Genomic DNA, 15,675 nt, shown 5'->3' with positions numbered 1-15,675 from the left:
GTGGTAGTATTTGACTTCCTACGAGAAGAAAAGAGGGACACATTTCCAAGCAAAATTGAGATAATAGTGTACTCACTACAAATCAGGCAGTCTAAATTTCCCAACAGTTTCTTAAAACTACTGATTCAGCTATGACAGTAACAGTATGTTTCACAGGTAGCATTTTTCCAGTCTTACAGGGAAAACAATGAGCTACTTTCATTTCATAGATCTGTTGTGGGAATTTACTCAGAACATCCATATGATACCACTGATATGAGATGCTTCTTCAAAATGCAGTAACTAACAAAGGTAAGGAAAATAAGCCTAAGTTCCTCATTTAAAGGGAGTAACACACTAGGAAAATGAAACAAATCTGGTTAATTCACAATACAACTATTCGAATCCAATACTTACATTCAAATTTTAGGATCCAGCATCCATTGAGAATTCCCAGCATACACTTCAGGGTACTTTGAAGTGTGCCACCAGGAACAATGACATGAGTTACTAGAATATAGGAAAAGGAGAATAATTCTTTAATTAGTCTGGCTTTTTATAACCAGTTAGTGCATAGTTTATAAACTTAAACCTGAATTTTCTTCAAAGGCAGTAAGTATAAGATTTATTTAGTATCATTTTCTAATGTGCCATCTATAAGAAAAATCAGATCATAAACCATGTATCTCAAGGTCACATTAGTAAACTCAAATTTTTCTTTTATTTTCAAATTACAACTAAGGAATTATGACATTACACAGTACCACAATTTATTTGTCACTAGCAAACTCATAAATTTGCTCTTAAAATATGTGCAAGGCTTTAAATTTTACATTTCTTAACTACATTAAGACTATTAAGTGGTTTATTACTGTAAAAATGTTTCAGATTTATTACAAGATGCAAGGTATATAGCCATATATCAATGGTTAAAAAATGTATAAATTATCAAAGGGAATTATTACCTATTTAAAATTTTTTCCACTAAAAAAAATTCAAAATCTTTACCTGTACTGTCAAACTCCGTACATTTTTTGGCTTTAAGAATTGCTGCAAGCTCATCGAGCATTTTCTGCTGTTCTGAAGAAAGTCCACTGCCTATAAGTATAAGAGGTCTATCCCTACGATGCCCAGTGTTCAACTGTCAATGAAAATGGAGATGCCACAGTGTTAACAACATCTTTTTCCCTTCTGCCCCACTTAGTAACAACTGCCAAAACACAATCAGGGGTTTTCTCTCAGCACCAGCTATCAAATCCTTGGTCCCACTGCCTAAATAATCATATATATTAATATATATGGACTTTTTTTTTTTTTTTTTTTTTTTGACAGAGTGGACAGTGAGAGAGAGAGACAGAGAGAAAGCTCTTCCTTTTGCCATTGGTTCACCCTCCAATGGCCGCCACGGCTGGCGCACCCCGCTGATCCGAAGGCAGGAGCCAGGTGCTTCTCCTGGTCTCCCATGGGATGCAGGGCCCAAGCACTTGGGCCATCCTCCACTGCCTTCCCGGGTCACAGCAGAGAGCTGGCCTGGAAGAGGGGCAACTGGGAAAGAACCCGGCGCCTCGACCGGGACTAGAACCCGGTGTGCCGGCGCCGCTTGGTGGAGGATTAGCCTATTGAGCCGCGGCACTGGCCAATATATATGGACTTTTGAAATTGCTTTAAAATAAAAATACTTTAAAGACTAGAGAAAGATACTAAACATATTTTTACTTGATAAAAACTTGAATTTCATTTCTTGTCTTCTGCTAATTCTCAATAGTTCCCACCGAATCTGCATTCAGTACCTGATGTTCAATAATTTTGAATAATTATTTTTTTGTCCCTCAAAAAAATTTTACTTGGAATAGCTCTCCATACCCAGGGCATGTTGTTTCCTTCATGGGAATTGAGTCTCTCTAGGGTCTTATAATTTCATTCTGTCATCAATGAGCTCTTTCTTTCCCTCAAATACCTCAAGATATTGATTTAAAATGATCAATTCTCTATCTCTCTTCCACTAACTTATTCCAATAGTTGAATTCGCACTTGTTCTGTTTGATTTAACTGAGATTATCTGGAAAAGTAGGGAGCATCAAGGCTTCCAGAACAATGTTGATCCTAAACTAAGAGAACAAACTTTTTAATCATCTAAAAAGCAACCTCTCAAAACAAAGACCAGATGAAAACAGACAGAAGAATTCAAAATCAGAGGTCAGATTCAAAAACACTAAGAAGTCCAAGTAGCTCATGAGAAGGAAAGAAGTGCTCTAACAAAGATGAACATTTTTATTTTAATATTCAGACTTGGAACTTACAAGAGACAAAAAAGGATAGAAATAAAGGGAAGGCATGGATGGACGATGGATGGCATGAAAGATTCAAAGAAGCAATGAGATAGTGACTACAACAGCAGTCAACAGAAATTTAATAAATGGAATTACAGTGAAAGTTAGTCAAAAGTTATCTAATAAAAGACAAGCAACACTCCAGCAAAGAAGAAAAAAAAGTAAATCAGCATTACTTTATCAAAGGATAAAAGTATAAACAACACTTTCGTTTTTAAACACACAACATAGTGCTTTCACATGTATGTATGTACATAGATACACTAGACATCTATATGGGTTTTCAAAACCTGCAAAGAACACGAGGAAAAGAATGGAAGGATGCACACAAGCATTGATTAACAATGAGGCAGGACAGAGGTGGTATTTAAACATTCATAGCAGATATATCATATAGACATATCAGAACAGTGATAATTTAATTTATTCAGTCTGACAACTACATTTATTATATCGAGATCACTGACTACAACCATAAACAAAATGAACATTGTGATTTGTTCACTCAAAATATATTAGAGTCTGCTATGTACTAAGCAAATGATACAAGACACTTTTTAAAAGACTTCCATAGTATTCGGTACTTCAAAGTTCTGCTATCAGAATCACTTCTTCCTCTACGGTCCATGTAGCAAATGTTTCTCTGGACATGCTATGTACACTACATACCCATGCCCATGTCACACACGTATTTCTGTATATGGATCTTTCCTAGATACTAAGTCATCAAACCTAAACACTTTCATAACATGAAAATAAATTGAGTCTACCTTATGGATTATTCAATTACTATATTATTTAAAAAACACTATTTTAAAAATTATTGCCTGTTACATAAATAAGTGCCATAAAAATAGCTCTAAACAGAACACTTTCTTCTCAATTTATTACACCTCAACTACCTTAGTTTTCTGCACAAAACCCAAGAGTGAAAAGATATCATTTCTAAAGATAGCATATAATACTATTTCTACAAGGAAAGCACCAAAATGGGTCAAGCATTTTCCTATCATGGTTTCTTAATTTGCATTAAAGGAACTGGCACTAATTTCTTGAAGTTAAGAAGTGCCATAATAAAATAGAAAGGAAGCAGCTGTCAAAGCCACATGTTTGAGGGGGTAGGGCAGACTGGGGTCTGGGGATTGGATTTGAATGTGCAGAGGTCTCAGAATCATAAAGAAACTCTTAAGAAATAATTTAACACAGTATTTTTTCTTAGGTAAAAATTTTAGATTCTTCATTAATGAGTTTATCAAAAACAAAGTTTAAAAAATATGAAAGAATAAATGGACAAACATACTGCTCATAAGGGATAAGCACAGAAGTTGCAAAATGAGTATGGCAAGCAGCTTGTAAAGTCTTTTAGAGGTTGCTTCTCAAATTCAAAGCAATACTTTCTGACAGCCTATAAACTTTAATCGAAACAAACAAAAAATTCAAAATCGAAGTAGAAGGAATTAAGCCTCATCCACCCTCCCCTCTGTATGAAGTTCTTTGAAGCAGCCCTTCCAAAGAGCTTAGAAATCACTGCATTGAGGATTCCAGACTCAGCTTCCAGCTACCAAACACTTGTGCTTGTTTCCAGGATGAGCACGTGGCACGCAGGGCACTCCAGTGCTCACTCATGCACTCAACACACATTTTTGGTGCACTTGTGGTTGCCAGACACTGTTCTCAATGCTGAGACTACTGCAGTAAACAAGAAATCAGTCCCTGACCTCACAGAGTTTATATTCTATTTGAGAGCAAAATCACAAATAAAATGTAGATGATGCCAGATGCCAAGTGGGAGGGCAGAGGAAGGGGTGAAGCAGCACTGACAGATCTGAAGGGCATGAGGAAGCGGCCAGGACAACATCCGGGTCCCCTATTTGTCCTGGGAGCAAAGACGGCTAAGGCTAAGGAGTTGAAATGAGAGCATGTTTGGTGCATTCCAGACACAGCAAGGCAGCACAGGTGACAGAAAGAGTGAGTGGAGTCTGCTTGTGGCTGGGATCTCAGAGTTTACATGTTCAGAGCTGCATACGAAGAGCTCATCTTTCAACGTACAAGGATTTGATATCGTTCATTATCTTTTCCTTAGCCGAGTATCAACCATTAAAACAGTAAATAATAATCAACAGCAATTCATATAATGAGCAGAAAGTATTGAGTTCCTTAGTGAAACCCTTTTCTGAAGGGAACTATCCTCCTCAAACTCTAAGAATATCATAAAGATATCTCAGGGCCGGCACTGTGGCATAGCAGTTAAAGCCGCCGCCTGCAGAGCCAGGATCCCATATGTGCACAGGATTTGAGTCCCAGATGCTCAACTTCAGATCCAGCTCTTTGCTATAGCCTGGGAAAGCAGTGGAAGATGGCCCAAGTGCCTGGGACCCTGTGCCCACATGGGAGACCCAGGGGAAGCTCTTGGCGTTGGATTGGCTCAGCTCTGCCATTGCAGCCATTTGGGGAGTGAACCAGCAGATGGAAGATCTCTCTCTCTCTCTCTCTCTGCCTCTGACTCTATGTAACGCTGCCTTTCAAATAAATGGATGGTTCTTTAAAAAAATTAAGATATCTCTACTTTTGACACATTTAAAATAATCTTTCTCCAGCTTTTACATAAAAGGAACATGGTCAAATAACAATGTAGTCATGCTATGTTCTGCCAGGAGAGTTCAAGAACAAATGAATAAAATAAGCATCAATTTATATTATAAAAATGGTGGAACTAAATGAAGACTGACCTGAGATCTAAGAAATCTGAGTTCTAAGTAATACACTTTTAAAAAATTATGCCTAGTTAGTAATTCTGGGCAATCACAGCCACTCTAAGTCTTACTTTTCTCATTTGTAAAATGAGGAAATTCAATTGCTGACTTCAAGGTTCTCTTCTAACACATTATTAATTTTTCTCTTTTTTCTTTTCTTTTTTTATTTTTTTAGTTTGGGACACATTTATAAGGCTGAAGTCTAAAGCAAGAGATAAAGGGTTTTCAAAGTCTAAGGGTAACTTACCTATAAAAGCACCCAGGACTGCATGAAATTCTAACCTCCTTTCGCTGGTGCATGAAATTCTAATTACCTTTGGCTAACTCCTTATTGTAACTAATGCCATCAATCAGTACTTCACTGCCCTTGCTAGACATGAAGCCTCTGAATAAGACTGGACCTCAGCTCATTCCTTTCTTTTACTTCCTCCTGCCTAAACAGTTACTAAGATACAGTCAGTCTTCTCCCTGTTGCCTCTGCACACGCCTCCAACTCCTGTTCTTTTCTCCATCCTCCCCTTGCTAAGACCAGCTGCAATTCCAGTGCTCACTATTTCTCACCTGGGCTCTTATAGCAGCCTCCCAGTCAGCCTTCAGGCTCACCCCACTCCCCGCTGTCCCTTACAACAGTCCCACTGCAGTTACAAACACATTGAAGGGCCCCATGAAGTAGAAACTCCTCATCAGGAAATTTAAGGCCTTTCACAGTCACAGTCTGATTCAAACCAAGCTCCTTACCCTGGATTCCTCTTTAACACACTCCTCTCACACTAAACTCGAGTTTCTCAAATGTCTAAGGTTCTTTATGCCACCTCATCGCTGAGCAGCTGTTCCTGAGATTTAAACTGGTAGGCCCTCTTGGTATACCTGACAACAGTGGACAATGCTGGTTATCCATATGAAGTCCACTCCTCACTTGCTCCACACTCACAGAAGGCTGATTCTGTTCAGGTAGTCACTCTATCTCCACCCTGGTGTGATCAAAACCAATCTGCGACCAGTCTGATCAATAAGACAGGAAAAGTCCACACCAAGCCTTCTACGGAAGGCTTTCCTGCCTCTTTTTTGGCTGGCCATTTTCACATCTGGACTTGTGGCAAATATCCAATAACCACAAAGGGGAGATGAATGAAGACAAAACCACCACATGAAGGATGGCCAAGTATAAACAGAAAGATTTGGGTTCTGGTGCAATCACTCATTAACTGCTGAATTAACCAATGGCAGAGCTGATCAACACTGACATTGTATTAGACACCTTGCTAAAATTTTTTCCCTTAGAGTCAGACATCTCTGACACCTTCTCCATGAAGTTCTCCTTGATCCCTACCTGAAGTTGGCTTCGTTTTGTAAACATAACACAATGTGTAGACAATTTTTTACAACTGTATTTTCTACTAAACCGTGGGTCTCTAAGGCACAGTCATTCTTTCCATTCTATCTCTAGCTTGTACCTCTCCTCTCAGATTGCTTTACACACACAACTACCTGCTCAAACATCACTATTTTTTGTATTACAGACATAGAAATGGCATGCAGAACCACTGATTTCTTCCACTTAGCAGCAAATGGTACCACCATCTACTACACTGCTGTCATTATAATAATCTACTAGAAGGTCCTGATGGTATAACTCAAAATATATACTAACCCTCATTACTTGTCATCATCTCCTCTGCTACTGCCTTAAACCAGGTGATCATGGTATTCCTCTACTGTCACCGTAAAAACAGCCCTATGTGATGCCCTCATCCCCACAGCCACTCTTCTACAAACAGCCAGACTGAATGTTCTACAGCAAAAATGAAGCATATCATTCCCTTGCTTGAAACCCTTCCAGTGGTTTCCCATTACTCTTAGATACTCACTTTAGGAACTTTCTAAACTTCAAATACGCTCATCCACTGACTGGTCTATATACCAGAGTCCTCCAGGTCAGCCGGCTGCTCCCCTGCAGCATCCTGGTTCTAATTCTATCAGTCATTCAGAGGCCTCCCACAGTGAACTGAGCTACACCAGTACCTTTCAGGAGCATGCCACCTCCATCCAACTATGCTCTAAAAAATCTTTAAAGCAATCACTTCTAAAGTTCATGAAGTTACTGAATATTAGTTTACATATTTACAGTCTATCTCTTTCCTACCTCCCACCAGAAGGTAAGCTACTGGAGAATAAGAGTCCTAGCAGTCACAGGCATTGTGTGTACATGCTGCCTAACGGAGAGAGGCAGCTCAATAAATACTGCTTGATAGTCTTTCTCTGATTATGTCTGGGAATCCACTGTAGTTAATACTTAGGAAGTACTCAATAATTGTTTGGTGAATGAAAAGCAATTTGCTAACTGGAAATTTTTCCATTATGTTCCTTTCATAAAGCATTTCAATAAAAGATATAAATATCCCAAAGCTAAATCCATACTTACTACCAAGCCATGTCTAGTTGAAGATGATTCATTCTTCTCTGGTAGCAGCAATAGTGATTTCATATTTTCATTGTCTGTATAATCCACAGGCCGTAGACCAAATATGTTACTGTAAAATAAGTGCAGATGGGCTTAAGTAAATAAAATGTGTGACTTGATTCTTAACTAAATTAATGCACTCGTGGAACAATCTTGTCAATGTCTGTATTAATATACAATTTTAACTTACAAAAAGGACTCAGAATTCACATTAGGAAGAAGCAACTAACATCAAAAGTTACTGAATTCAACGGGAAAAAGATGTGAAATTTTAATTTGACACTAGATCATTATAGGATGTATTTTTAATTACATTTTTACTTACATATAAACTATTTAACAATGGATTTTTCTGTATTCATACTCATATTTTAAAGTAAGCTACATAATTCTTAATTACTATGAATGAGATGCATTCAAATGCAAATAAAAATCATAAACTATAGCTATTATAGACCCTATGATCTATATAAATACAAAATTAGATAAATTCACAAAACAGGCATTTAGATTCACTAGAAGGAAAACTATGCCACATGACAAACAATTTAATAAAGCAGTGAAAGACTGCTTCAAAAATTAATTTTAATATATATGTATACCATAATCAATAAAAATCACAATTGTAGAGCAAATAATATGATTCAGAGAAAAATCTGATGCAGCCTTCTGACCACATAATTCACAAGTCACAGAATCTTACACTGGAAGAGACTTCAGAGATTAAAGTATGGCCCTGTTATTTGATTGACAAGAACAGAGACCTATAGGTCCCAAGGACTTTACTAAGGTCACATTCTCCTCATTTATTTCAGTAATATTCAGTGTTGCCCATCCTTAGTCTTTTAATGATAAGTAACCTGTAAAATATAGGACTTGTGTCTACTGTTATGCTTCCTTATGACTTAATGTTTTATACAAACACTAGCTTTCAAAATGAACATTTCTTTTACAATCTTTACAAGTTTTAATATTCTGATATGGTATACAATATCCACTAATGTTCATGTAGAAATGTTAAATAAGATTTAAGAGGACAAACATGGCTGAGCCACTATTGTGGTGTAGTAGGTTAAGCATCTGTGATGCCAGCATCCCATATTGAGAGCTGGTTCCAGTTCCAGCTGCTTTGCTTCTGATCCAGCTCCTGATTAATGCATCTGCAAAAGTGGCAGAGGATGGCCCAAGTCCATGGGTGCCTGCCACCCGCCTGGGAGTTTCAGAAAGAGTTCCACAGTCCTGACTTCAGCCTGGACCCGAATGGCCATTGCGGCTATTTTGGGAGTGAATCAGTGGGTGGAAGATTTCTCTATCTTTCTCTTCCTATCAATCTGCCTTTCAAATCAATAAATAAATAAACTTAAAAAATAAAAATACAAACATGGTACAATGCCAACTTTTCAAATTTATTAAATGTATAGAAAAAGTACTAGAAGGACAAAGTGAAACATTCAGGGGAAGAGGGAGGAGGAAGGTGTCAACTCTGCTTGCTGCAGCACAGAGGTCATGCTGATGAGAGTCATAAGCATTTACTGAGTTTAGATGCAGGGTCACTAATGATCTTGGCAAAAGCTGTTTTGATGGCATAGAGGGTTAAGGTAAGAAACGAAGCACAGCAAATGTTTTCCTAATGCCTGCTATTACTGACTGTCAGATGCAGTCCCTGTTTCTTTTTTAGACAGTGCTGGATAAACATAGACAAGGTTGTATTATCAGATTTCCTTTATGTCCAAAACCAACACTGTTAACAGCCTTCTTCCAGCCAAGGTATAATGAATCAATTACATTTCAGGTTTCTGAGTTACAACAGAGTGACACAAGCTGCCGTTTACACTTAAGTGGACAATCTCAATATTTCCAAAAGATCTCATACACTATACTTGAGACTTCTGAATTTCATTTTCTAAATTATGCTTACATACCAACTTCACCCTTTCCTCACAACACAGGCTGTATGACACTAAACAACAGAAATCTTCATTGAAGAACTAATATTCTAGGTCTTAAATTTGAGCCACTAAGTATAAAAATGAAAAACAAACAAAAAAAAACAAAAATAAAGTTATACTTTATGCTATCAAAAAAAATCACTGCACACATAAGGACTTTCTAAAGACAAAAACAGATTTTACAATTCAAAGAAATAAAATTTAAAAGCTCTGTCAAGTATACTTTAACATACAGAAAGTGGATGGCATTAGCAAAGTTATTTTATATAAGTAGGAGTACAGGCCCACTGTGACAACATGAAGAAAGGCTAAGTGAAAGTTCTTCTCAAAGTACCTTCTTCAGGCAGGTGGACTTTAACCCAAAAAATAATCAATAAAACAACAGTCAGAACCAGTAAGATGTTTTTGAAAGAACTGCTTCATAAAAGAAATGCAACACTTACTCTCATATGCTCTTAACATATATAGTCTCTCCTCTTAGATCATGGCTGCTTCTGTTTACACACATTTCACTAAACTCTCAGTCCTGCTGTATTGCTAACGTGTTGACAAATGGCATGTTGCAAATGTTACAGAAAGATCAATGGTTAAATACTGGTCTTGCATCATGGGAGATGGGACCTACTAAATCCTTCATGTTGTTCCTGTTTTATCATGAACCACTGACATCTGTAACTAGACAAAGGTTTATATACATTACCTTCAAAAAAACCACAGCAGAGGGCCAGCATTGTACTATAAAGGGTAAAGCCACCGACTGAGATGCCAGCAGTCCACATAGGTATCAGTTTGTGTCCCAGCTGCTACACTTTTGATCTAGCTCCTTGTTAATGGCCTGGGAAAAGCAGTCGAAGATGGCCCAAGGGTTTGGGCCCCTGCCACCCACATGGAAGACTTGGATGAAGTTCCTGGCTTCAGCCTGGCCTACAGCTGACCATTGCAATTATTTGGGGAGTGAGCCAATGGTTCAAAGGTTTCTCTGTCTCTCCCTCTCTATAACTCTGCTCTTCAAAATAAATAAATAACTCTTAAAAGAAAAACATAGTAAGAGAAAATGGGGCATGTGCAAGATTTCTTTTTTATTATCTGGGTACACATACACACACAGACCTGTGATTTTTCCTCATAATGATGGATCTGGGTGGGCTAAAGTTGTTACAGACTTGGCATGAAAAATCAATTTTAAATGCACATAATTAGATTTAATCACTTTGCAAAAACACAGGTACAACATAGAAGAAAACCCGTATGTTGTCACACGCATCAGGGACTATTAAGGTGACTGACTACTAATTGCAGCAGTGAGAAATCAGTTATTCTCCATCACTATACAGGGAAGAAACATTTAAAAAAAATGTTATACTTTTTAGATTTATTCAACAGCACAACTTAAGTTAGTTAGCAATAATTTGATTTGCTACATTATTAGATATATTATCTATATCGTTTCCCAAGGGAGCTTACAAAATGACTCTCTAAATGCACTTAAATATAGTATATTCTCTATTTTCTAGCATGCAAATCAAAGCCTTAGCACTCAAAGCAGGTATTCTGGAAGGATATAAAAGACTGAGAAAACACTGTCCTTGCCTATATACCTACTGATGACAAATATTCATTCAACAAGTCAGAATCAAACTGGTAAAGTGTGAATCACAGCATAAGCACTGAGGTGAAATGCAAGATGGATTTCAAAGGAGGTAAAGAATATGTAGTATAGATAAAAATGGCCTTGAGACCAGGACTAGCCATTGCAACGTGGTGGCTGAATTTGAAGGGCACGCGGAAGAAACAGCAACATGGTTGTTAAAATGTATGGAGTTGGGGCCAGTGTTGTGGTCTGGCAGGTTAAGTCGCCATATGGAGCACTGGCATCCCATATGAGCACCAGTTCAAGTCCTGGCTGCTCCATTTCTGATCCAGCTCCCTGATAATGCTCCCAGGAAGGAGCGGGAGATGGCCCAAGTGCTTGGGCCCCTGGACCCAAGTGGGAGACCTGGATGAAGCTCCTGGCTTCGGCCTGGCCTAGCCTGGCAAATATGACCATTTGGGTGAAGAGTCTAATCACTGCATTCTAATGTATAGGGGCAAATATAATATGGAAACTTGAGGAAATAATCAGTCTAAAGCAATGGACTCTAAAGACAAAGACAAAATGTAGCTATGAAAATGGAAAGGCATATATATTTACTAGTCAAATTAAATGGGTCGGGGCCAGCGCCGTGGCTCACTTGGTTCATCCTCTGTGGCGCTGGCATCCCATATGGGCGCCAGATTCTAGTCCCGGTTGCTCCTCTTCCAGTCCAGCTCTCTGCTGTGGCCCGGGAGGGCAGTGGAGGATGGCCCAAGTGCTTGGGCCCCTGCACCTACATGGAGACCAGGAAGAAGCATCTGGCTCCTGGCTTCGGATCGGTGCAGCACCGGCCGTAGCGGCCATTTGGGGAGTGAAACAACCGAAGGAAGACCTTTCTGTCACTCTCTTACTGTCTATAACTCTACCTGTCAAATAAATAAATTTAAAAAACATTTAATTAAATGGGTCAATGCAACACCAATATAATTAAAGCTACCATCAGAAGAGGAAAGCATAAGCATCTTAACTGCTAAATTTATATGTAGTGCCTGGCAATGTATTAATAACTCTCATATGCACCACTTTTGACAGTTCAACTCTTTTAATATCCAATGAAAGAAAGTCTATCTTATAATTCAATGAGTCCCAGATGATTACATATAGGTAATAAGTTTTATCTATATCAAATCCCTAAGATTGTACTTTTTCTGCTTACCGAAACACTTTATATCATCTCTGATCAAGAGGAAATCTTTTGATTCTAATTTTTTAAAATATTTACTTATTTGAAAGGCAGAGTTACATAGGGAGAGGGAGAGACAAAGAGAGAGGGAGAGCCCTTCCATCTGCTGGTTCATTCCTTAAATGGTTGCAATGGCTGGGGCTGGGCCAGGCCAAAGCCAGGAGCTTGAAACATTACACATGGGTGGCAGGGGACCAAGCATTTGGGGTATCTTTCCCTGCTTTCCCAGATGCTTAGCAGGAAGCTGGATTGGAAGTGGAGCAAGTGGGACTTGAACAAGTGCTCATATGGGATATCAAGGTTGTAAGCAGTGACTTATCCCACTGTGCCATGTGCTGGTCTCTGGATTCTAATTTCTTTTTCTGTTCTTTCACAACATAGTACCTTAGCAGATTTTTATCAGGATTTCTTTTTCCTTTAGTGTATTCCTACCCTATCCCTTTCTCTGTGGTTTTCCATAATAATTTGCAAAATGTTTCATGTAAAACCTTTAAAAATATGAAGATTTTAAACTTTAAAATCTTAACAGAAGATCTAAATATTATCTTTTTTGCCACCCAAAAGCTAGTAAGAAATGAAGAAATAATAGAAATATTGGTAAGAAATATTGTAGAGATAACATATCACAGGGGAATGAGTTGTTCTAGAAACGTAAACTGTGGTCATTCTAAGTAAGAGCAAAGGAATGGTCTTAAAGAGTGGAACTTCCTCTTAGAGACAACAGGAAACCATGGACAGTTCCCTAAGTCATTATAAGCAGAAAGATGGTGTCACTACTGCATGGTAGATAAAAACAGGCATTTTAGTCTGCCTAAATTTAAGTTATAATTCTATTCAAAAGTTGTACGATTTTACATGAGTTAGGCATCTCATTTCCATGTTTTCTCATCTGTAAAATTAGGCTAACATAACATACTTTATATGGCTGTTGCAACAACCAAATAAAATAGTATAATGAAAGCACTTAAAATAGTAATTGTAAGATAGAAAACTTCAATAATTGCTAATAATAGTGTAAGATAGATACAGAATAAGGTTAAGGAGAAATAATAAATCTTGCCTGGAGTGTTAATCTTTCATCTTCATTTTCCCCAAATTTATATTTTATGTATAATTTGTCATGATAATTTGGATCATTACTTTGGAAAACTACAGGTGTATGGTTTCTTTGACAATAAAATATGAATGGTTTTTTACTTTTATTTCAAAACTTTATCTAAAGAGTAGGATCTATATAACTCTGAATATCACTGCCTTAACTAGGGTTCTTTCAGAACAGCTACTTTGATAAAAATAAACCAAAGGCAGAGTTCATAATATGGCACAGCTTCTAAGAAATGAAACAGTATCTACTTGCCCACAGGTGTGTCCTTAAAGAGCTGATCAATCGTAAAAGGAAAGAAGGAAAGATGGGCAAATGTAAACTTGTACATATGGATCATACAATTTGCAAAAAGATCCAAAATGCATTTTTACTAATGCCAAACCTATTTACTAAAGCCAAACCTATCATGTGAGTCAGGAAGGCAAGACAGTTTAGGAATGAAATTCTTTATCAACAGCTACAAAACTGCAAACACATAGATTTAATTTTTCAAGTCACTGTCCTTGCTGTGAAGCAGGAAAACCTCAATAATTCAAAAGAGCAACATGTTTCTTCAAAGCTGTAAAACATAAATTATCCTTGTTATAGGCAATTAATTTTTTAAAAATTCATTAAGGGAGTGAGACAATTAACAGGTCCAATGGTTCATATAATATTTTCTATTCAGGAATTCAAAGTTCTCCAAGGAAAATTATTAATGGCAAACCAAGCACCAAATCCTTTATCCTACATACCTGTAAAAAGGGAAAAAACACATGCTATTGCCCACACATTAAAACTGGTTCTGATGTGACTGAAAGAGATTTAGTCCTAGGTTCACAATGGGATGTACAAAAGGTAGTAGGGAAGACAACGTATTCAATGAGGTTTAGAACACTTATCAAAGTAAATATTCTCAGACAACAAAGATGAAATTGTTTTCTCATTATTGTACAAATTTAGAACAAAATATTCCTCTTGGAAACAGACTCAGCTCACAAGATTTAAATTCTTATGCAAATAATAAGTAGAATTAAATTAATATTGTATTTAAATCAAGAAACTTATTAGGTATAAGTAGTCAAGGAAAATGAAATGAGTGTTGAAAAGATATCTATACTCCCATTTTTATTAAGCATTATTCACAATAGCCAAGAAATTGGAACATCCTAAGGGTTCATTAATTGATGAATAGATGATGTGGTATAAATTCACTATGGAATATTATTCAGCCATAAAAAGGAGGAAATCTTGTCACATGAAACAACAATATAGCCAGAATTGGAGGTCTTTACCTTAAGCAAAATAAGCCAAACACAGAAAGACAAATATCACACGATCTCATCTGTAGAATCTAAAAGAGTCAGTCTCATAAAAGTTGAGAATGTAATGGTGATGATCAGAAGCTAGGTAGAGTATGATGGAGGTAGGAATGGGAAAAGGTTATTTACAGGTACTAATTTCAGAGTTCACGCCTTGCCTGTTCTGCTTCCTGGATCCAGCTGCCTAACATTGTGTCTGGGAAGACACTGGATGATGGCCCAAGTACTTGGGTCCCTGGCATACACAAAGGAACCTTGTATGGAGTTCCAGGTGACTGGATTTAACTTGGTCTGAACCTGGCCATTGTGGTCACTAGAGGAGTGAACCAGAAGATGGACAATCTTTTTCTCTCTCTCTCTCTTTGTCACTCTGCTTTTCAAATAAAGGGAATTCATCTTAGGGGAGAGGGAGTGGATAAGGAGAGGGTTGCGGGTTGGAGGGACGTTATGGGGGGGAAGCCATTGTAATCCATATTCTGTACTTTGGAAATTTATATTCATTAAATAAAAGTTAAAAAAAATGGAATTAAAAGAAAAGAGTATTTTTGTGTAAAAAAATTGAAATCCATAGTTTTTTATAATACACATTTTCCATGAACTTTTTGAAGACCCCAATGTATCCAGAGGAATCTAAGGCTGCATTTTCTATCTCAGTTTCTCGTCTCTCTCCCAGAGCTTTGTTACAAAAACCTTCAGTCTTCTCTATAGTTTGTTTTATTCTCAATTGATGTAATTCAAACTAAAATTCTAACAGAAGCAGGAGCTACCAAGTTAATAAAAACTTACCGAGTGTAGAATATGATAAACCTACATTTGGTATAAGTACATAGGTCTTCTTTCAACAGGAACTTTCAACAGGAACTCTATTAACCATCACTTCCTTATATCTACAGTATTTCTAAAATTTATATAATATGTAAGTTATCAAACTAAGTTTAAAAAAAAACACATGGATAATGCTGTGCCGAGTGAGGGGGTGGG

The 15,675-nt window shown here is 37.3% G+C and overlaps 1 protein-coding gene across 6 annotated transcripts in view; it reads right to left on the bottom strand.

The window, feature by feature from the left end:
* BARD1 (BRCA1 associated RING domain 1) overlaps window positions 1-15,675 on the bottom strand; it is an 82,597-nt gene that overhangs the window by 21,183 nt on the left and 45,739 nt on the right. For all 6 annotated transcript variants that reach the window (XM_008259118.4, XM_017343084.3, XM_051848238.2 and 3 more), the window contains 3 exons: window positions 7,485-7,593; window positions 988-1,120; window positions 397-489 (listed from right to left, as the gene is read on the bottom strand). In XM_008259118.4, coding sequence (XP_008257340.4) covers window positions 397-489; window positions 988-1,120; window positions 7,485-7,593 — 335 coding nt within the window. The remainder of the gene's footprint in view (window positions 1-396; window positions 490-987; window positions 1,121-7,484; window positions 7,594-15,675) is intronic.

This window comes from Oryctolagus cuniculus, chromosome 3, assembly GCF_964237555.1.
Source record: "Oryctolagus cuniculus chromosome 3, mOryCun1.1, whole genome shotgun sequence".
Classification (NCBI taxonomy): domain Eukaryota; kingdom Metazoa; phylum Chordata; class Mammalia; order Lagomorpha; family Leporidae; genus Oryctolagus; species Oryctolagus cuniculus.
Note: the sequence above shows the minus strand (reverse complement) of the source record. Positions and strands in the feature narration are given on the sequence as shown.